Raw genomic sequence first — 24040 nt, forward strand, 5'->3', positions numbered from 1 at the left:
TAGTCTTTCTCTCTCCTGCAAGTTGTCCTCCATGCGTTTTTAGTCTTTCTCTCTCCTACATGCTGTTTTTCCTGCGTTTTTAGTCTTCCTCTCACTTGCTACCTATGTTTTTAGTCTTTCTCTCTCTTGCAGACTGTCCCGCTTGCGTTTTTAGTCTTTCTCTCTCCTCACCTACGTTTTTCTACTAGTTGCAACCTCTTACTGCTGGTCGCATCCTCCTCCCACTGGCAGCTCACTTCCAGCCCTTCCACTACCCTCCCACCCCTTGAGGCGGACATTGCAGTTCGTGCTTCACACTGTCCTCACACCCCTTGAGGCGGACATTGCAGTTCATGATTCATGGTGGTTGACCTCTTCCTTCTTCAACAAGGCACACTAGTATCCATGGCTTCTTTACCAACAGATGTCCAAACTACTGGGTGCTCCTACTGTGGCATCACCAAACACACCACTGATGCTTGCCAACTTTGACCTTTGCTCCCCACCCCCTCTGGAGTACGCGCGTCTTCCACCAGGCACTCCTTGTGCCACCTCTCCTTTCTGGGCCATAGAGATCGTTCTGCATTGGCTATCAGAGTACTATGCTCAAAGCAATAAGACGCATCCGATGCGCACTAAGTCCTTTCCAGCACATGGAGGATCAATTGGCGCTACGACCTCCTGGAGATCGTCGCAATGCCAGCGGCAGTCTTCTTCCACCTATTTTCAGTTACAATGGCTACCACGGCCCGCAGTTCTACAGTCCGCTCCATCGAGAGACAGTGATTGTTTGATACTGTCTCCTCATCAATCTGCTCCTTCAAGAGACAATGGTTGCTCGACTCCTTCCTCTTCTTCGGCTACCCAATCCGCTCCACTGAGAGACAACGATTGTTGCCCACCTCTTGCTCATTCTAAGCCCCACCCTTCCCCACCCTCAACTACTCAAGTTCGAGAGGCTACCTTTGGGAGCTCTTCAACACCCCAGATACCTTCTTCGGCACGACCGGCGGCACTTCCTTCGTCATTAGGAGTCCGTGATCCATGAGTTTTTGGATTCCCTATCTACTTCAGAGGGGGATTCAGAGGGGGATGTTATTTCTTTGCCCTCAGAGGGGGCATCTACTTCTTCTTCGACTTCAGCGGGGACCCCTCCACCTCCCACCTCAAAGGGGGAACCTACTCCACATGAAGTTCTTCACCCATCCTCTACTTTCTTGGGGTGGCTGTCTTCGACCAGTCATCTCTTCTACTAATACCCAAGATCTTCAGGTACCACCTAGATCAGGACCTCAAAGGTTCAGCTGTGATTTGGTGACGAGGCCTTCGTATTTCTTCCAACATGGATGCACAGAGCTAGTGACTTCTCTCCTGAGGTTGTGTTTCGGGTTCTCTAGTTCACTCTGTCTACTAGTCTTTACTGTAGGTTCCCTTTCCGGTGGTTCCCTTTCCGGTGGAAATCTTGGATCTTAGGGATCCTCTACATCTTCTTGCCTTGGTCACTTGGTCAACATGGAGCCATCTCCCGAGATAAAGTACAGGCATATCCTTACGGTTCTCGGCACCACACAAAGTCCGACATTCTTCACTGTCCAAGTGACACCTGTTGCATGAGCATTCTTCAACATGTAGCATTGCATCTCCACCTCACTCTTCTCTTGTTCCCCTTTTTGGGCCTGAGAGGGGGTGTTGAGAAACCCTTCAACCTTCACCTGCAGTTTGCGTTTTATGCATTTCTGTATTTTGCGTTTAGGGTTTGCAGCCCCAAAAAGGGGCACCATCCTAGACTGACTTTGCCTATTTATAGGCCACTCTCTCATTCATTCCTCACGACTGATTCATTTAGTCCGTCACCTCTTCTCTCTAGCCTCTCCACTACCCTCACACCCCTTCAGGAGGACATTGCGGTTCATGGTTCGTGGCTGTCTTCATCATCTTCCTTGTGCTACGGCACCCTTGTTCCCTTGTATCACATTCACTCCATGATTTGGAACTTCATCATTCCAATCATCAGAGTTTCTTCTCTCTTCTCTTTTCTTCTCCATGTTTGCCGAGTTCACTCAATGTTCCTCTCCACCAACCCTATTGTCTCGCTGGTACGCCATCTTTTGACACCACCTTGATCATATTATTGATAAAGGGCTCGCAATGCTACAACAAATGTCGAGTTGAAGCATGGATTACTTCCTCCATTTCACTCACAGTCAAAGCACTTTCCCCTAACATCTCATCATTGAAGCCATCTCATTGACCGCTGTGTGGCAAGCGATAGAACCCAACGCATCAATCTCAATCACAAGTTGCAAGAGTTCTCCATTACAAAAGGGGATGATCTAAAAGTCAAGATAGCCAAGTATAGGCCGTCACTCATGGAGTTCGCCACTAGTGGCTCACCTAAGTCAAATGGCAATAAAGTCACACTGCTTTTAAACAAGCTACCTCCTAAATAATTCCATTTTATGCAACAAGTCATTTCATTGCCCCAATTGCCAACCTTTCACAAGTTTAAATATCAACTCTTGTGTTACCACACAAGGTTGCATGATCAAGTCCACAATGAGACTTCCCCCATATTGTCCACTTCAAAGGGGGCTCTAATATCGTCTTCTTCGAAAGGAAAAATCTGAAGGTGGCAAAAACTCTCAAAAAAGGAAGGCAAGTCCTAACCAGGGTGATGTCTATTCTTCAATAGAACCAAAGAATCTAGACCTATCTAGCAACAACTCCCTAAAAAGAGTAGATTTTGCACTCATTGCCAACGCTCAAGTCATGTAGACAAGGAGTGCTGTAATAAGGCCCAAGGTCATAGAACCTAGATCATCTCCATAGTTGCCAAGGGTTTCTGAAACGGGTTTCATAGGTTTCATATGAGTTTCGTTAGATGTTAGAGCTCATGTGACATAGAAAACACATATTGACATTATTCATTATTCTATACAATGCAAACAAGCATTCAACAAGCAGACTGCTCTAAGGTATGGGAGATCGTAGGGAGTCCTACAGGATGGCACATTTGGAAGTCGTAGTATCAAGAGGTTTTTGGGGGGAAAGACTTTCAGTACAGGCGACTTTGGCAAAGCTTTGGACCTTCATCATCCACTCCCTTTGCAGCCGATGGGACCAAGTGCAGGGCGAGTCTCGAGCTCATTAGGAGCTCCGTTTTCACTTCATGTGCACTTGGGGCGGCCAAGACCTCTTCTTCATGATGCACGCAGGTAGCCCCAAATGGCGATACACCCCCCCCCCCCCCCCCCCTCCATGGCTTCTTGCCCCCATCCCCCCCAGACCGCCTTGAGAGGCTTGTACACATGATTTATTTATGGCCTTGCACCAGCTCTAGCTAGTCTATCAAGCATGAGCATTCCATTGTAATCAATCTTTTTTTAGTAATATCATCAACCACATTTTACTTGCAAAAAAAACAAACATTCAACATAGCATCAACATTTGCATGCATCATGGTCCACTATCCATGCCCAACTCAACTTTAGTTATAAAAGGAGCCATCAATATATGCAATCGTTACGGAAAAAAACTCAAAACAAAACTCCAGCAATCGATATCAATATTTATGTCAACGAGTTAAATGAATCCATGATAAACGACGATTACAAAAGTCCCAAGACATTTAGGGCATGTCATTTGTAAAAGTTTAAAATAGGTGTTTCATACGTTTATGAAATGCCTAGGTATGGAATGAGTTTCCTAACCTCATGAAATGGGCTTCTTGGCAACTATGATCATTCCCACAGCAGACTATGACTTCACCCATAGGCAATCTAGGCAGCCAAGGGACCTTTTTTTTTGTTGGTGGGTTTTTTTTTTCCCCCCCTCTCTTGGTTGGGGATATTGAAAAGTTACCTGTGGCCCTTGTCACAATGACATTAGACTCTAGTGAATCTATCATCATCCATAATAGGGTGTGATGCCATCAATCTCCTATTGAGCGGGCTTACACTCGAACTGAGATCCACTCTACAACCTGATGTCCAAAAGCATGGCATATGAGACAATAGTACCTAGGCTTCCTATGATGATGATCTATTCGCTAACTACTGAGTTGCCAGCTTCAATCTTCAATACTTTGGGGATTTTATTAAGATCTACCACTACCACACGTACCTTTGGCACCTCCAATGGTAGAGGACTTTGGTCATCTCTTTGACACCATACTTCCAACATCTTTTCCACATGCAGTGATAGGAGGAAGAGGAGAGTGACAAGGTACAAAGGGAACCTATGATGAGATCTAAAGGTAAAGACTATGAAGCCGCTCTACCACAAAACCATATAAATGAACCCCTTCGTGGACACCACAAGGGAGCTGTCAACGAGCTCCTAAGCCACATCTATAGAGTTGAGGTGAACAATGAAGATACCTTGTCCTACAAGTACTATCTCCACTATGCATGAGGTGCTGATGTGCAAGGTAAACAAGCCAATCTCAGATCTTGTACCCAAGAAGGGGAGTGATCCACAACCCATCCAAAGACTGCAATTTGCTCCAGCTCCTCCATGGCACAGACTGTTTGAAGTTGTTCCTTAGATAAAACCATGTGCAAAGTGTATGACTAAGGTGCACTCTTGGGTTCTGATGGCATGGGATTGGAGCCTGCCATTGCATGCATTTCTCCTCAGATCACCAACATGAGACAAGATCTGGTAGGAACACTGCTACAAAGAAAGGGAACAGCTGGAATAATACTGGGAGTGAGTGGTGGGTGAGGGGAAGAGGAAAAGCAGCAGTGGTGAGCCAAAAGGCTGGCAGGAGGCATGGTTGCAGACAGGTGTGCAAGCAGGTTGGCACATGGCAGGTGGGTGAGGCAGGCGGCTTGGCACACAGGCAGTGCTGCAGATGGCTGGCATCATCAGCAAAGCAGGTGTAACAGGCGCAGGCGTGAATGGTCAGGGGAATGTGCAGAACTGCAGGCTTCCAGTGGCAACAGCAGGTGCACACAAGGAGAGAGAGTGCAAGAGGCAAGCAAGGAAGGAGGCGGCAGGAGGTAAGGCAAAGGGGGTGCAAAGGTGGTGGCAGCTCTGAGGAGGTGGGCCTCATCAGTCCTCACCACAGTGCAAGACATTCTTGATTCTTTTCTGACTCAAATCTTAAGAGTTTTTGACATCTAAAATGCAATCTATACATATAAGATAGCATAAAGGACAACTCAACACCATAAACTGCAAGAAACATTGGAAATAATGGACTAGTACAAATTCCTAAACCTGTCCCATATCCCAACACCTGCTCCATTAATTACAGCTAAATCCAAAGCATTAATTTTACTCAGAAAGTTTCAAAACACTTGATAATCGTAAGAACACAGCTACCTGTACAGGATGTAAGCCTTGATGACAATTACCAATGCCCTCCACTGTTATAACATGCATACCTTCAACGGAATATAAGGGTGTCAAGCATGCATTTACTGCACGGTGTCTGCAATCAAAAAAAATGGAGATGTCTCTTTTAATTTCATTGTAAAAAAGCATCAGATATTGGTCAAAATACATATATTTAACCATTACAAATCATGATCCTTTAAAGCGAGTCAGTCTTGCATAAGCTAGAATTACTTGTGTCCTGTAGGTTTGTCACTGACGGCAATGACTTGATATGATAGAATATACAACTGCTACTCTGAGCTTATACTATTGGTCCAAGTATTATCTTTTTGATCTTGGATTATAGAGATGGAAAAATTAACCAAGTAATACATTGGATGAATTAGTAGTGGAACTGAAGACTCAGTTAAGTGTCTTGGAAAAATTATTTGTTGAGAGGCAATTCTACCAATTCATTGGAAGACTGTTTCGGATAAATTACATTAAATATTAGTTGGATGAGCTGTATAGGAGACTGGAGTCACGTTTGTGGATATAGATTGATACGTGAAGGACCTGAGGGATTAATGAGTCATGTAGCCTCTTCAAGATATGGACACTACCCAAGCTTTTCTTACCTGCACAAAGTTTATGGTTCCTCGATTGTGAATGATGCATATCTGGAGTTGGACTATGTTGCTTTGACTGAGTTTTGCAGTACCATTCAAGCATTTATGTTGGATTTTTCTGTTGAATTCAGATCTGAAATATAAACATTTCTCCAACTTCCGAAAAGCACATTTTCAACAACTTCAATGGCTCAAAATTATGATCTTAATAGAAGTCCCTTGGTTCCAGGACCCTAGAATGCAGCATCCTTTCAAATAAGGAGTGGTCTAAATTGGGATCTCTAATATGACACACCCTCTGAGCTGTTCTCAACTCTGAACTCACCTTTGCCCCAATATTACCTTCATCTCTTTACACTCACATCTTCATTGAGCATTCACCAGATTGTGCTTATTGTATGTCATACATTTGTATTCATCTATATTTGCCCTAGTATTTCTTTATAGTTGTCTCAAGTGCAAGTACAAGTAGTTGTAATCTAATTTCCGCAAGGGGAATTCAGTCAAAATGTCTCACAAAAGTGATGATTGGGATGAGGATGAAAGTGTCAGAGTGATGCAATGCGGAAGCGAATGACCATGACAAAGAGTGAACGGACAGAGAAGAGAAAGAGTGAAAGAGATAGTGAAATGCAGAAAATCTGCAATGAAGAATGCTGTATAGGGATGCAGAATTATACACGGGTGCAGAGAGAGTATCTGCATATGTCTCAACCTTGAGGACCTCGATCTCTGTCAGCCCAAGTGCTGTCTCCATCACCAGCAGACTGAAATCTGTCAAATACAAGTAATAAAGTCTGCTGGAAACTCAGCCTTAAAAAGGCTGAAAAGAATGCCTTGAAAAATGCCCAAAAAAGGCAGATCGTCTGCATTTAATGCACTGCAGTCGGACAGTCTGACTGCTGCCACGTGGCACTGTTGATGTGGCAGGGAGCTGACTTTTAACACCCCCTCTCAGATCCTGGACAAGGCAGCAGATGTAGGGATCTAGAATGTTGATGAAGTAAAGCCTGGGGAAGTACCTTCGTAAACAAATCTGCAAGATTGGCTTTAGTCTTACAGTACTCCACATCAATGGTCGCATCCAAAAGCTTCTCCCTGATGAAGTGATACTGAATCTCTATGTGCTTCGTCCGGGCATGGAATACGGGATTCCGTGCCAAGGCAATGCAATTCTCATTGTCGCACCGCAAGATAGTAGGACGAGTCTGGGGGCAGCCAAGCTCCTCCAACAACCGCCGAAGCCACACAGCCTCACATGTGGTAGAAGACGCAGCCCGATATGTGCCTCAGTCAAAGATAGGGCTAATGTGGGCTGCTTCTTGCTACTCCAAGAGAGAGCACCAGCACCCAAGGTAAAACAATAACCTGTAGTAGACCACATGTGATCCACATTGCTAGCCCAATCTGAATCACTCCAACCTGCAAGAACAAGATCATAAGCACCTGTACCTGCTGGATAATGAATCCCTAAGTCGGAGGTCCCCCTTAGATACCGTAGTATCCTCTGAGCAGCCTGCCAATGCACTTGTTGAGGTGCACTCATGAACCCAGCCAAGAGACCTACAGCAAAACATAGGTCAGCCCATGTGTTGACGAGCCAAATCAATGAGCCGATCAGTTGATGGTAGCAAGTAGCATCTGCCAAAGGAGAATTTGCGTCTAAAGTGGCCTTTCAGTTCGAATCCATAGGAGTAGAAATGGACCGACAATCCTCCATCTCAAAATTCACCAAGAGCTCCTATACATATATCTACTGAGAGATGAAAATCCCCCTCTGAGACTGAAAAATCTCATAGCCCAAAAAGAAATGGAGAAGTCCTAAATCCGTCATCTCGAACTTCTGGTATAGGGCTGCCTTCGTCTCTTCAACCTTCTGGGTATGAGCACCTGCAATAATCAAGTCATCAACATACAAAACAAACAACACACGACCACCCTCGGAAGTGTGCACATAAAGCTGCCAATCAAACCGAAAACGCCGATATTCCAACTTGGCTTGGAGAAATGAGTCTATCTTCTCATTCCAAGCACGGGGAGCCTGCTTCAGGCCATACAAGGCCTTCTTTAACTTGTAAACCTACCCATCTAAAGAACCAAATCCAGGAGGCTACTCTACATAGATCTCCTCCTTCAAATCACCATTCAAGAAGGCCGACTTCACATCCAACAGGCCATCTCCTATGGTTAGCTAAGGCAATGACAGCACGAATAGTTGCCATGCGAGCTATAGGGGTAAAAGTATCACGGAAATCTACACCTAGGCACTGTGCAAAACATTTAGTAACAAGGCGAGCCTTGTGCTTATCCAAGGAGCCATCACTATGGTACTTGGTCTTGAAGACCCATTTGACACCAATCACCTTCTTATGAGAGAGACGAGGCACAAGGAACCAAGTGCCGTTCCGCTCAATAGCCTCCAACTTGGCTTCCATCGCCTTCCGCCAATGATCAGACTGCAAACCCTCCTTCACTGATGTAGGCTCTCTATCCTACATAACACGGGACATCAAACAGTAGTTCCCACTCCTCACGGGCCCAGCGAGGAGGAGGCCGGATCTCTCCTCCGCGCTCTCCATCCACTGAAGACTCGGGCACATCCACCGGCATGATCTCCACTGGGGTGGCCGGTGGAAAAGAAGACTCGAAATCTGAAGAAGAATCTCCACCAAGAGGCTCTGGCTCCAAAGGAACTATCGCGGGAGCCCAACTCTCCCCTAGATCTCCAAGTACGGGGTGCTCCTCACCCCCCTCTATGGTCGGAACTTCCACGAACCGCACATCTCAGCTTGTATAGACAAGAGCTATAGCCAACAAAGACCTGTCATCAGGAAGCCGCCTCAAACTTGTCATGCTGCATCTTCGGGAAGTGCACATAGGTGTCACACCCAAAGATCTTGAAATAAGAGACATCAAGCTTAGTCCCAAAGTAAGCCTCAAAAGGTGTCATCCTGTCAACGGCCGAAGTGGGAGATCGATTTAGGATGTGGACTACCGTAGCCACTGCCTCGGCCCATAGAAACTGAGGTGTCTGTTGGTGCTCCATCATGGTGCATGCCATCTCGATCACAGTTTGGTTCTTCCACTCCAAAATGTCATTCTCTTGAGGAGTGTTGGTATTAGCAAACTCTTGTCGGTGAATGCCCCTATTTGCACAAAAACGAGCAAACTCATTAGAAACAAATTCACCACCCTTGTTTGATCGCAAGGTCTTCAATCTCCGGCCAGATCGATTCTCCTCGAAGAGAAGCCAATCCTTGAAGTAGGAGAAAGCCTCGGACTTCAATATCAAGAAGTAGGTCCATATCATCCTCCTGTAGTCATCTATAATCAACATGAAGTACAAGCTCCCCTGCACCTTGAATAGCACTGCACAGGCGATCCAAGACATCAGTGGAGAATCCACATCTGGTCGTGCAGTTGGGGACTCAAGGGCATTTGTTAGAAGGCTTAAATTTATAAGCCAAGACCCGAAAGATGAAGACATAGTACCGCTTGCTTATCTTAGGTTCAGACTCACCACGAAAAGAGAGCACACTATCGATGCTCTGATTGATGAAGGAGTAGATTTTAATATCTTGACCTATGAAGCATGGACCCTACTAGGCCAACCAGAGCTCATACCGACTAATGCAACTCTTAGCCCTTACAAGGGACACCCATAAGCACTCATAGGGAAGCGCAAAATCCTTGTGACAATTGAAACTGAAAGCTTGCGTATCCTATTTCATGTTCCTCCAAATAGTGCTAATTGCTGGAAGGAAACCCTCCTAGGAAGACCCTTCAAAAGGGCGACAAAGTGTGAGGCCGACTATGTAGCACAGAGGATACACGTGACACTACCAGGTGTGAGGATAGTCACAAGCTTTAGCAAGGGTGGCCTCATTAAACCTCGAGGGAAAGGCAAGGAAGGTGCTGACATAACAGTCAAGCCTACTGACCTCATCGGGCCACAAAGATCCGTCGATACAAGCTCCATAAGTAAAGTAGACCGTCTCGAAGCTTTGTTGGGAATCGCATCCCTATGTTGCTTCCCATGAATGCAGGAGACGCATGGCTACTGGCTCACCACTATGTCTGGCAAACCTCGAACAAGCGATCCGCACGACGCCTTCCAAAGATACTCATAGTTTAGATGGCCAAACCGAGTATGCCATAGCTCGGACTGTGTCTAAGAGGTAAGAATAAGAGAAGTAAGAGCAGAAGAAGACTTCAATTTGTAGATGCCATTCTCCTCATACCCTGAAGAGAGAACCTTTCTCGATCCACGATCAAGGACTCGAACAACATCACTGTCAAGTCCCACCAAGAGACCAAGAGAACAAATCTTATGTACCGAAAGCAAATGATGCCCTAAACTTGTCACATGCAACACCTCGGAAGTGTGGGTACCACCACATCCATCTGGAATCAGCTGCATCTCACCCCCTATAGCAATAGACACAGAAGAGCTATCTCCTATGAGAATCTGCCCACATGAGGGTCGCAAATGGGCAACACCTACTGTCAAAGGAGTCATGTGCCGTGAAGTACCACTGTCCACGATCCACTCTCGATCCTGGGGAGCTACCATTGCAGCATCACAAGTCTTTGGTGTAGGGTCCTCAATGACCACTAAGTGTAGAAAAGCAGCTGATGAGGGTGCAACCACCGCTCCAGAATCCTTCATGTCCTTCTTGGTGTCCTTTTTGTCCCTGTCAAGGCAATCCTTCTTCCAATGGCCGGTCTTACCACAATCCTTCTTCCAATGGCCGGTCTTACCATAAATATGGCATGTTGATTCTTTCTCTATGTCCTTCTTGGATTTGTTGTCCTCCTTCTTCTTCTTTTGGTCCTTCCCCTTCTTCTGAGAGGCTTGACCAATCAATCCCTCCGATTTGGAAGCATTTTGTCCCTTCAACTGTTCCTCTTGGTCCAAGACCATAGCAACTAACTCTTTCCAACGAAGAGTCGACTCCTGCCCTAAAGCAATAAGAGCGGAATAAAAGGTATTGAATCGTGGCGGCAACTGGGACAATAAAGTGATCGCCATGTCTTCAGGGGAAATGGCCTTCCCTACATTTTGAACCTGCATCTGAAGCTGTCGAAGCTTGTTGATGTGTTCCCGAAGCGAAGAAGACTTATTTATGGACAAGGTCTGCATCTGCACCTCCAAAGAAACCCTCTTCATAAGGGTCATCCCGTTGTACATCTGGTCAAGTTCCAGCCATATCTCTCGAGCCACCGACAAGTGCTCGATATGGGCTGTCACGACTGTTTTACAAGACAGAAAGAGAAAAGAACAAATCCTAGCATTCAATTTGTCCCAATGAGACTAAGCTTTGGTCAACTCCGCACAAGAACTAGAAGAGAGTTTGGACTCATCTCTCACCGAGGGCTGGTTGATCTCCTCCATCACAAGCTCTGCCAAATCATAAGACTCCAATATGGCCAACATCATCACTCGCCAAATACGGTAATTGTCGCCATCAAGCTTCTGATCTAATGGAAGAGCTGGTTGGACATGCACCTTCCAGTCCATGATCGCCTGGAACTCCACATCAGTCTCTGTAGACATCTTCACCTGCAATGCCTGCACAAACGCAAAAGGAACCCCCTCTAACTATGAAAACGTAGCCTGCTAGGGCTCGTCTCTGATTCCCGAATCTTCTTCAGTCGTCGCCGGAGGCAATGAAAATATACAATCTGCACTTAAAGGCAAAAAACAGAGCCTTCTTCCTTCTCTAACAGCAAAAAAACAACACCAGCTTCAGCAAATCCTCTCTTTTATCACACGCCCACACTCGTCTCAACCTTGTTCTAATGCGCAGCCCACCTACTCGCACTTGAATGCTAAAAACGCAGCCTTGTGTCACACTGAAAACTCCTCTTCAAATAGGTCCACAATCCGACTACCGCCACATGGCAAAACTGCCACGTGGCACTGCTAACGTGGCAGCGAGCCGACTCTTAACAGAAAGGCAATACCTTCACATGGTATCGATTCCAGTAATGATCAATGTGAAGGGAATAACAAGCTGCAAATGCATTAGAAATGTATATTTTTGCAGCAAAAGAGGCTGATAATGAAGAGGAAGTAGATACAATGATCAAAGCATAGCTAGTCAATGCAATGAACGCTCTCATGTGGCTTATTCACAATCCTCGACCCATTAAATTTTTCCAAGTTCCTTCTATTTCTAAGAAGGAAAGGAAGCATCCACAATCCAAGAAGCCTAGTGAGCTTCATGGGCAATTGTTTCTACCTATGCTTGCCAATGAAAGACTCAAGATATGCCAAACACATGGGTAGCATATTGACAATCCACTTATGGGCAAGGTGCCAATTGGCATGGACAAGGTAGAAACCTTCAACAAGCAAATTTTGGACAACCAACTATTCCACAACCTTCACGACATCCAAGGAATTTTAGCAATGGTTCATTATTCCCAACTATGGCTGGAAATGCTTCAAGTATAATGATATGCACGGGAGTATTAACATGCAGCTAGGGATGCAAAGTGGAATGTATGGAAACGTGGGAGGCCCTACAAGCTTGTTGAGTATGTTGGTATGGTACAAACTAAGGCAACATGTTTGCAACCACTTGTTTATCATAACATGATGCCCAAACGCAAGGCAAAGGTTTATAAGGAAACTAGGGCAGCACTAAAATCTAATTCTTTCAATGGGGACAAGATAGGCTGAAATTTTTGACTTTCATTCAATAGTTTGACGCAACCTTGTTAGACGGTGAATTTCTTGTCATCTCTCGGTTGTCACCTCCATTAGATTCTAACAAAGAGAGCAGAGCTCTGACTTGCCACTGCATATGCATGTATTAGGATTTGTCATTTATTGTTGTTTTCAGTCTATCTACACTGTATATAGCCTTGCTTTCAGGGATGCAATTCATATTTATAAAGAAATACTTGAACAAAAAAGATAAACACCAATGTATGACAAAGCACACAGTGATAATAGAACTCCAAGGTCAAGAGTAATTCAATGACAATGAACACCGAAAAAGAATGAATATTGAAAAATACAATGCTCAATGGAGTAAACGCACTATGCAGAGTGAATACAAAACCAGGAAATCCCATGTCTTTGAAGGACTGGGGCAGAGGGATGAGCTACAAAGTATGTCGTACTCTCAACGGATCCTAAAATGCAACAAGCAGCCTTTGTATGTGATCAACAGCTGCAAATGTAGATCTATGTATCTAGATCTGGATCAAGCTGAAAGAGGCAATGGAAGCTTGGACAAATGGGCAGCAAGATGAGAATGATCAAAATGATAAAGGCGACAGCAAGGACTACAAAATGTGGCCTTCTGCTGCCCCTGGAAGATTGGCAACTGCTGCAATCTGCACAAACAAACTGTGGAAGGCATGTCTACAGCAAATGCAGCTAGTTGGAGGCCAAAGGATGATGGCAACTGCTTGTAATCTGCGTGGACAGGCTATAGAGGAGCCGTTAGCAGAAAATGCAGCAATCTGGGCTCAGAAGACTGATTGCCAAGATCTAGACACAACTTGGTAGCACCACAAACTGAGGTATCAGCTAAGGAGCTAGACACAAGCTAGCAGCACCATAAACTGAGATATCCACCAAGGAGGGCTGTAGACGGCAATGGGAAGAAAGAACCTGCAATAATGAGATGGACTCAGTGGAAGGGCAACCTCCTATTTATAGATGTGGATTGTCACAAGGATGTGAAATTTTATTGCTTTGCTTTTTTATTAAAAACTAATCATGTGTAAATGTGACTTGCACATGTGAGCTCCACGTCAATTACTTCACAGTGTGGGACCCAAGACCCCGAGATATCTGTTGGTGCCAAAGGCAAACGTTGTAATAAGTTATGCCAGACAGGTACTAGGTGGTATTGGGTGTCAGAACTTGGCCTAAAACATTTAATTAGCCATTACTACAATAGTGACACTAGAAAATTGGCATTAATTAACTAATTAATGCCAATTCCGGGATAATGAATGCTCAAGATCACTTGGGTGATAAATTAGCCAAGCTAATTTAATTGTTGGCTAATTAGAAAAAAAAATTAGCACACAAAAAATTATTAAATTAATTTTCAGAATTCATATTGTAAAGATTGAATTAATGGGCTGGATAATGCTAGAAATTCAGTTTAGAAGGCTACCACTTGGCAAAACTTACCCATGTAAGAAAGCTGAGTTGGGGCTGATGGGAGAAGGTAATCATATTTTTGCATTTTTAGACTGTTGGGAAGAGAGGTTGGGCTGCTACTTCTTGCTTTCTTAGCCATTGCACACCATTTTGGTGAAGGTGACTACATATTCTTGACCAAGGGAAGCTAGTGATCATGGTTGATGCACTTTCTCCTAAAGATTATAGTCTCTAATGCTCCCTTTGCTATTGATGAATGCATTTGGGGCTCGAAAACCGAGTCAATAGCTCACTCGACAAATCTTTTAATTTTCTCTCTCTATAGCATTCTCTCTCTCTCTCTAGCCATTTCCTAGCTTTGCTCCAAGTTTTACAAAAATCCATCCATTCGAGGTGGAGATTTTGGTGAATCTTTGCTATAAACCCTCATTTCTACTACTTTCTACTGCTCATTTCTACTTAATTTCCAGTAGAAATTAGGGTTTGACAGACACCTCGAGAAGCATGCCTAGATTTGAAGGCTTCAAACCTGGTTTTTCAAAGCTGAAATCAATGTATTTCGGGAGGATTCAAAAGGCCATCCAACCAGCATTGAATTTGGGGCTAATTTATTTTTCAAGGAGCATATGTGAAGGTAAATCCCCTAGTAAATCAAGGAACAAATTGATTTGAAGCCTTGCTGGTCATCAATGATAGCAAGCAACACTTGGATTAGCGGAGAAGATTAGTGAATCTCAGTTGTACTCTATCCATTTGCAACAAAAGATGAAGAAATATTGAAAGCGACACCAATTTTGGGGGCAAAAGGCTGTCCATTGTCCGAGATTTAAGTGATAAAGTCTGCATTTCAGTTTATGTGAATTGTTTACTTGCTATAATTATTGTTAAATCAGGTTAGTACCACATTATCCAAGGAGGAAGGCTGGTTTCATGGTTCCATTGCAAGGATACTATCAAATCCCTTGACTTGGTGGACCCAAAGCACCTAAATGAAAGTCAGAACTTTTGTTCAAGTGCTGAAATTGTGTCCCTTTGAGCATTTACAGCAAGTATGTCATCTTACAACAATGGATGGGATCAAGCCATGATGATGCATCTCATTCTGAAAATGCACATAATGAAGGGGGAAAATGCAATGCCTAATCTTAGAACAAGCTCAAACATGGACAGCAAGGAAAAAATGCGGTTGTTGACCAAGAAGCAAGTCCTTCAAGGCCACAAGATGATTATGACCAGCAAGGAGATGAAGAATATTATGACTAGTTGAAGGCTCGGTTGAAGGCAATAGTTGACATCTTTGCTCAATTGGCCAAAGATCCACAATCTAAGAGATTTTTTAATTCTCCCAAAAAGAACAACAAAGGCAAGAAGAAAGATTGTTGGGTTTGACTCATGCCTACGCTCATAGAGGAGTGTCGGTAATCCTCAGTAGGACACTGGGGCACTTTGTACTTGCACTTTACACTCTAGAGATTATTGCATTTGGGTGTCATGCTATCACACTCACACTCTCTTCATTGTCAACTATACTCTCAACTAAGCTTCGATTTGTCCTCCTTACATTTGGTATCAAAGCTGGCCTTCAACTTAGCTGAGCTCATGGCCACCATCAACTGAGCCGCCACCCATAGTATCAACAGCTCCCCCACAACCAACTGACGCAGCCACCAACATTGCTACTGCTGTGTCCACCTGCACCTGTGCCCTGTTCTGCAAAGCAGAACCGCCACCACAACAACGCCCCACCTGCCCTATCCGTCACCTGTGTCGCCATCAGACAGGCTGCGCCTCCAATTCTGCGCCGCCTGCCCAGCCTTCAACCACCTGGTCTACGACACTACCTAGCCCCATACTGCCTGCATCTGCATTTGCACCTACCAAAGCTGAGCTGCCTGTTCAGCCTGCTTCGCCAGCCACCATCTGCAGGTCCGCCACCAACCGCCTGGCCCTAAATCGCCACCACATGCCAGGTCTGTCTACCACACGTTCGTTCAGCCAGCAAGAATCAAAGGTAAAAGAAATTTTATTACTTTTTTATTCATATGTAATCTTCTGGAAGGAACTTTTTCCCAGGCAGCATATATCTCTTCTTGCACGTGTCTAGGATACATTTGTCATAGAGATTCTGTGAAATTTTGGATCAAAATTTTGGGGCTTTTGTTGTCAACTCAGATATTGGCAAATGTACATTAGTGACACTCTGAAATAGACTGATTTTGTGCATTTTGGGACAAGAAATTTTGGGGCTTTTGCATTTTCTCTGCTGCTAAGCACTTTTTGCCCCTTGGACAGCGTGCATTTCAGACAGTTTTTTGACAAAGTGTGATTAAATTTGCTAATTACAGCAAACAATTCTGTCTCAACTCTATAGAAACAGAATTTGTATCCTTTTTCATTAATTTGTCTATATAATGATTTATTAAATTTGTTTCCTTTGCACTAATTAGATATAAAGAAAAGTGCATTGGAGCTAGCCACTGATGAGTGGTCACAGGTTATGGTGGACCCACGCGGTGGGTTAGAGAAAAGATAATTCACACTTCCACCTATATGGTCCGATTGGGTGCCTGTGACCAGAACTCACGCATATCAGGGTTAGACTCACACACAGAAAGGATTGATGCCTTGAAGTGTGGGCTAGATCCGCTAGAACAAACAGTTACAATCAACAAGATGACATGATCATGAAATGCTTGTACAATGTGCATGTGTGTGCTGAAAGCTTGAAATGCACATTTCTTTGCATAGGAAAGTCACGTGAAGATTCTGATACCGTTTTTGCGATGTACACGGAAAAAAGCTTTCATATGACGCCCATATTGGAGGGGTCCCTAAATTTTAGGAGCCTCGAATTAGTCTAAAAATGCTAGTCCTAAAAAATAGGGATGTCATTCTAAAAATAGTAAGTTTTGTACTCTGACTGTGCTTACTAAATTTGGTTATTTCTATTCTTGATAGTATTCAGCCCAAAAAGGAAGGCCATAGAGAAGAGACAAATGTCAAGACACTTGTCACACAAGTTTTCAAGTGTCCCACCACTTGTCACATCTCATGACATGTGGCTGGACACTTGTCTTGTGCTACTCCACTTTTCCCTTTTGTACTAGCTCTTCCCTCTCCTATAAATAAGAGCTCGTTTTTCTTCATTCAGCATCATTTTTCTTTGCTGTAAACTCATGTACAGCACCCACAGATAGCCAGAAACTGGTCCCATCCATCCCCATCATCATCCCCCACTTTTCCATTATCAAATTCCTCCATATTCCCTCTTCTATCACTGCTGTTTTACAGGACAGCAAGCCTGTAAATTCATTACAGCACCTCCTTCTCAAGCTTTTTCTTCCATTTTAGCAACAAGAGGCAAGCCCTATCCATGTACTGCTGATCAACGATGGAGAAAGGCTGATTTTCCCTCTTTCTTCTCTCATACTGTAAAGAAATCAGTTCTTATCATTGCATAATAGATAATGCATGTGTGTTTGTACATCTTTGCATGATCTTGTGAGAGTGAGAATTACTTCTTCTCACTCTCAGGTTGATTGTAACTAAGCTCTTCCCTAAGGAACTTGGGTTGAGCAGAAATATATTCCTTCGGGGGTGGGTTGCCCATCTTCAACCCTCAATCTTGTCTCCATTACTTTTACATTTTCATGGCTGTCATTTTATGAGTAATTTTCATTTTCAGCTTTAAGTGTTCATTCTCTTTTATATTAAATCTCGAAAAAAGCGAATATCATAATTGTTAAGCATACTACGTTGTTCGGGGCGTTTACATATTCGCTGTAATTTCTGAAAATTCTGAGATTTCCGGGTTGGTCTAGCTTGAAATATTGCTCTTTTGCTCTCAAATCAGTGACATTTATCATGGCAAATTAGAAAGTAAATATATTTACATATGTGTCCAAGGAGAATAGGTTGGATGGCAACAACTATTCTCTATGGCCTTTTATGATAAAGAATATGGTGATTGCAAAGAATCTTTGAGATTGTGTTAGCGGTAAAGAAGTTAGGCCCAGAGTTGTGGCTCCTGCTACACCTCCTCTAGGAGGACGTGGACAACGGGCAACTCAGCCCGCTCAGCCTGTTCAGCCCACTCTAGCTCAAATAGTTCCCAAGAGATCAGTAGCACAAAAGGCATGGGACACAGGGATGCATAGGCTTTGTCACTGATTGTATTGGCAGCTCAGCGATCTATCATCTCTCACATTCAATCTACAACTTCTTCACAAGAAGCATGCCTGAACTTAGAGCAGATGTTTGCTGGAAAGAATAAGACACGCATCTCTTTCTTGAAGAAAGAGCTTGAGACTCTGAACATGGACAAGGATGATTCTATGGAGGATCATCTAAATAAAATTCAAGGTTTGCGTGAGCAATTTATCAATGTAGATGAGTATTACTCAGATGCGCAGTTGATATCTACTATACTGAATTCATTCCCACCCTCGTATTTCACCTTTCATACGGCCTTGAATCTCACCATGAGGATTCCTCCATAGCCACTTACTTTCCTTCAATTGGTTAGTTTGCTCTCTTAGAGGAAGAACAAACAAGAAAGAACAGTGGTGTGGATATCATAGCCTCTGAGCAGGCTTTTATGGCAAGGCATGAGGGCAAGAGCAGCCAAGCTAAAAATGCTCTACAGAGCTTTGGGACATCAGGTGCTTCACAGAGAGTAGCAAGAAACAAGGGAGTATGCAAGCCAAGAAGGGCAAGTGCCACTATTGCAAGAAGTCAGGACACTACATCACAGAATGTAGAAAGTGCATAGCCAATGAAACCAGCCTTCCTTCTTGGAATGGGTGGTAATAACCTGATTTAAGAGTTAATTACGGCAATAAATAAATGCACATAAAATGAAATACACACTTTACCATAACATTCTTGGACAATAGACTCCCTGATGGCCCTAAAACTAGCGCCCCTTGCGGTATTTCTTTAGCTTTCATTCAATTGGAATGAGTACAACTTGAGATTCTTCAATCTCCTCCTGCTAACCAATGGCTCTTGCTGTCATAAATGACCAGCAAGCCTTTTGGGTCATTTGCCCCTTGATTCACCCAGGACTCCTTCTCCAATTTGACCCTTGGCTGGCCAAATGCTGCCCCAAATCAATTCGGGATGGGCTGGCTCCTGAAATCCCTTGATAATCTTCAATTATCAGCTGCTGATTTCAGTCCATTGAGCCTTCAATCTCTGGCACGGATCCCAAGGTGGCTGCTAAACCCTAATTTCTGCTGTTTACTGCAGAAATTACAGATCAGCACACCAAAAATGGCTGAGATCTCCTCCGAATGACTAAGAATTACTGAGAATGGCTGAGCATAGGCTGAAGGAGATGAGAGAATGCTGTAGAGAGAGAAAATTCTGAGATTTGTCACGAAGAACTGATCAAAATCAGCTACTGCCCTGCTGTACCAGCCCCAAACGGATGCACCAACAACAATAGGAGCATCAGAGACTATGATCTTCAAGAGAAAGTGCATCAGCAGCAATTGTCAGCTTCCCAAGGTCAAGAATATGCAATCTCCATCACCAAAATGGTCTCCAATGGTTGGAAAATGGCCCCAAAAGCTGGCAACCACAGTCCAACACCTCTTTCCAACAGCTCCAAAATGAAAAAACGAGATTTCCCTCTCCCTTCAGCCCTATTTAGCCTTTCCCCCACTTGCATGGGAAAGTTTTGCCAAGTGGCAGCTTTCTTAATCTATTTTCAGCAATTTCTAGCCATTTAATAAATTTTCAGAATTAATTAATTCTGAAAATTAATTCAGCCCTTAATCCATACCCAGAAAATTGACCTTGCTCGTCCAAAATTTAATTGGCTAGGCCATTTGCAACCCAAAGTGGTCCCATGCATTAATTGACCCTTGGACAAGCATTAATCCATTAATTAATGCCTAGTCCCTAGTGTCACCACTGACACTTAATGGCCAATTAATGGTCCTAGGGGCAAACTGATACCAAAATTCACCTAGAATCTAACAAGTGTAACTTGTTACAACTTTTGCCTTTGACACCCATCTTTTTCACAGGGTCCCTCGGCCTTCAACTATAAAAAAGTAGCTTGCACCTCACATGTGCAACACATGTGCATCTTTTAATTGCACATTTGATTAATCCTTTAATCAAATGTCAATTAAACATAAGCAAAGCATCAAATTCTCACGTCCTCGTGACAGACCACCCCCTTGAAATCCTTGCAATCGTCCTTGATTGCACTGTAATGTGTCAAAGCAAACAATATTGCACTAGAATTCTCACCAAGCATCATAGCCAACACAACATTGGCCACTGCTGGCTAACTATCTCATATGCCCACCATTTGCTGAAAATTTCCAGCCAGCATAAACATAGCATAAAGCTCAACAATAGTCCAGAACTGTTGCTAGAAACTCATCGGATGCATCCCAAACTCTTGTTTCTCAACAGTGCTGACTATACAACCATAGTAAAGCACAAATCGAGCCAAAACCATGGCCGAATTGTCAATGGCATTCAATACACATGCTGCTGTCCATAGAACCAGCTGAATTCCACTGAAATTAATGATCATACACTAAAAACCAGCACTCGATAATCAGTCTCTCATGATCATAACTTGATGCAAATGTACAGTTTCAGAGCTGCAATGAAAACCATACCCATCTGCATACATACCACAGTGACTAGTACACTGAATAGTGACCTCATGGCAGACATACTCTCAGCACAGTACCTTGGATGCATGCTGAATACATCTGAGATCCACTATACACGAGAGTAGTCCATTCCTAGAGGAGTAGAAGTGCTACCTCCCCCTTGAGCATCAAGTGGTACTCTGGACCCTTGCCGTGCTGAACCTGAAAGAGCTGTCCAAGGTTTGCATGAGAATTTGGGGCAGCCAGCTTACTTTGGTGGTAGCACAATTTTTCATGCTATGGTGGGTGAGCGACTGAATGTGGGAATGTATGGCACACCTCCCCATAACTTTCAGTAACCAATGCATGGCTTGCATAACCCAATGTACTCGGGTATGGCTCATGGAATGCATAATCCGATGTATGGCGGCATCGGTATGATGCTTGGTGTGCAAAATCACGCATATGAGCAATGCATCCCAAAACTTCTTATTGTATTGCTCTAAATTCTTGCATTCCTTTGCTGATAGCTTGTTCCAAGCTGTCATGATGTCCACCTCAAAGTACTAGTCAACTAATTCGATGCAAATATTTGCTTGAATTGTACCCATGTTGATGGTGCTCTACCTTGCATCAAGAGCGTGGACCACCACTGCAATGCATTTTCCTTCAAGAAAGTGGTTGCCTTTCGAATCTTAGAGGATTCGGTGAAGTTTTTCCCGGAATAGGCTGCATCAAACTGTTGAATGAAAATCAAAGCTTTCAGCCTATCTTGTGCACCACTGAACGGTTCAAATTTCACACTTTTACCTCCCTCATCATAGTCCTTTGTTGGACCTATGGGGGTCAAATTGTTATATACGGGCTGCTGCAAAAAGGGTGCATTTGTTGTATTTCCATGATAGCCAGCATTAAACGGAGCATTTGCAGGACCAGCATTTATTCCTCAAGCCCCAAAAGCACGACGGGGTATCGATGCTTGCCCATATGCGTGATTTTGCACACCAAGCATCATACCGATGCCGCCATACATTGGATTAAGCATTCCATGAGCCATACCCGAGTACATTGGGTTATGCAAGCCATGCATTGGTTGCTGAAAGTTATGGGGAGATGTGCCATACATTCCCACATTCAGTCGCTCACCCACCATAGCATGAAAATTTGTGCTACCACCAAAGTAAGCTGGCTGCCCCAAATTCTCATGCAAACCTTGCTGTCCAAAAACCATAGGTTAGCATTTACATCATGAACTTGCATTTGCATTTCTTGCCCAAATGGCACCAACTGCTTTTTGCCATGAGCATCTTAAGAAGGCTTTGGCTTGTTCTTCAGTGCATCTTGCTGTCCCGAAGTTCTAGAAGAGAATTTTCTCTTCTTGCCCTTGTTGTCCTTCGTAGGAGTGTTCAAAAACCGAGTAAACTGAGGATCTTTTGCCAATTCAGCAAAGATATTGGCTGCTGCCCTCATTCGATTCTTGAATGCATCATCAAATTCCATTTCCCCTTGCTGATCATCATCATCTTTCTGCATTGAGGGTCCAACATCTTGGCCTTCAACCACATTTTCAGCATGCTGTCCATGATTCGTGCCTTGTCCAAGATCAGGCATTGCATTTCCTTCTTCCCCATGTGAATGTGCATCATGAGAGGCATCATTACTGCTTGATTGCATCCCACTATATGAAGACATCTTGCTGTAATTTCTCAGCTGAGCACAAAGATCAACACTAGCACAAAGCTTTGACTTGCAATCAGGTGCCTTGGGCCCACCAAATCAAGAGATTTGATGTACCCTGGCAATGGAACCATGAAACCAGCCTTCCTTCTTGGAATGGGTGGTGATAACCTGATTTAAAAGTTAATTACAGCAATAAATAAATGCACATAAAATGAAATACACACTTTACCATAACATTCTTGGACAATAGACTCCCTGTTGATCCCAAAACTAGTGTCCTTTGCGGTATTTCTTTAGCTTTCATTCAATTGGAAGGAGTACAACTTGAGATTCTTCAATCTCCTCCTGCTAACCAATGGCTCTTGCTGTCATAAATGACCAGCAAGCCTTTTGGGTCATTTGCCCCTTGATTCACCCAGGACTCCTTCTCCAATTTGACCCTTGGCTGGCCAAATGCTGCCCCAAATCAATTCGGAATGGGCTGGCTCCTGAAATCCCTTGATAATCTTCAATTATCAGCTGCTGATTTCAGTCCATTGAGCCTTCAATCTCTGGCACGGATCCCAAGGTGGCTGCTGTTAGATATAATCAATGCCCCACCCTCATTAGGTGCTACCAATGATCCATGGTGCTCAAAGTTGTAAGGCCCCCATTATGAGGAGAAGCCAAGTGTGAGCCCGGACATTGGTGGAGTCCTGACTTGTATATCAGATGAGGTCTATGTGACCGGATGGCAAAAAGGTGACCATTGTGGGTCTAATCTTTGGGTTAGACGGAGAGGTTAAGTTGGTAGCAACTCGAGGCACATTGCATTGAGTTGCGTAGTAAGGGAGTTAAAAGGGGCCCCTATTGTGGGGTCCGGGGGCCGCGGAAGCGGCCCCTGGCTGGGGGGGTCCGCTGCCCCCGGCCCGATGGTAAAGGGAATATTCCCTGGAATATTCCCTGGCCGACTAGTGGAGGCTCATATGGTAGGTCGGTCAGCAGGCCGACCTAACGACCTTCGCGGGCTATAAAAGCTAAACCCCTTCGCAGCCATCTCTCACTCATCTTTCACCCAGTCAGAGTTGTTGTTCCAGCTAGCCTTAAGCTCTTCACCTATCTTCTGTCTAGATCGCCATCTAAGCTTCACATAGTGGAAGCGCACGGGTGGACAGAGCCATCTTTGTATCAGTTGTTTGGAGTTAAAGAATTTATTGATTCTCCTCTTTTCTGTTGTGTACTCTCTATCTCTTTCTCAGATTCTGTTCGCTGCGCCGTGTAATATTTTACAGCTGCTAAACCCTAATTTCTGCTGTAAATTAGGGTTTACTGCAAAAATTACAGATCAGCCCACCAAAAATGGCTGAGATCTCCTCCGAATGGCTAAGAATTACTGAGAATGGCTGAGCATAGGCTGAAGGAGATGAGAGAATGCTGTAGAGAGAGAAAATTCTGAGATTTGTCGCGAAGAACTGATCAAAATCAGCTCTGCTGCCCTGCTGTACCAGCCCCAAACGGATGCACCAACAACAATAGGAGCATCAGAGACTATGATCTTTAGGAGAAAGTGCATCAGCAGCAATTGTCAGCTTCCCAAGGTCAAGAATATGCAATCTCCATCACCAAAATGGTCTCCAATGGTTGGAAAATGGCCCCAAAAGCTGGCAACCACAGTCCAACACCTCTTTCCAACAGCTCCA

The 24040-nt window shown here is 44.0% G+C and overlaps 1 protein-coding gene across 2 annotated transcripts in view; it reads right to left on the reverse strand.

Annotated features, from left to right (window-relative positions):
* Positions 1–24040, reverse strand: part of LOC148039000 (xanthine dehydrogenase 1-like) — a 79087-nt gene that overhangs the window by 48447 nt on the left and 6600 nt on the right. For both annotated transcript variants that reach the window (XM_087674863.1, XM_087674865.1), the window contains exon 3: positions 5308–5416. In XM_087674863.1, coding sequence (XP_087530989.1) covers positions 5308–5416 — 109 coding nt within the window. The remainder of the gene's footprint in view (positions 1–5307; positions 5417–24040) is intronic.

The sequence above is a fragment of the Lygodium microphyllum genome, chromosome 3, assembly GCF_053477565.2.
Source record: "Lygodium microphyllum isolate KBCC chromosome 3, Lygodium_microphyllum_v1.1.10, whole genome shotgun sequence".
NCBI classification, from domain to species: domain Eukaryota; kingdom Viridiplantae; phylum Streptophyta; class Polypodiopsida; order Schizaeales; family Lygodiaceae; genus Lygodium; species Lygodium microphyllum.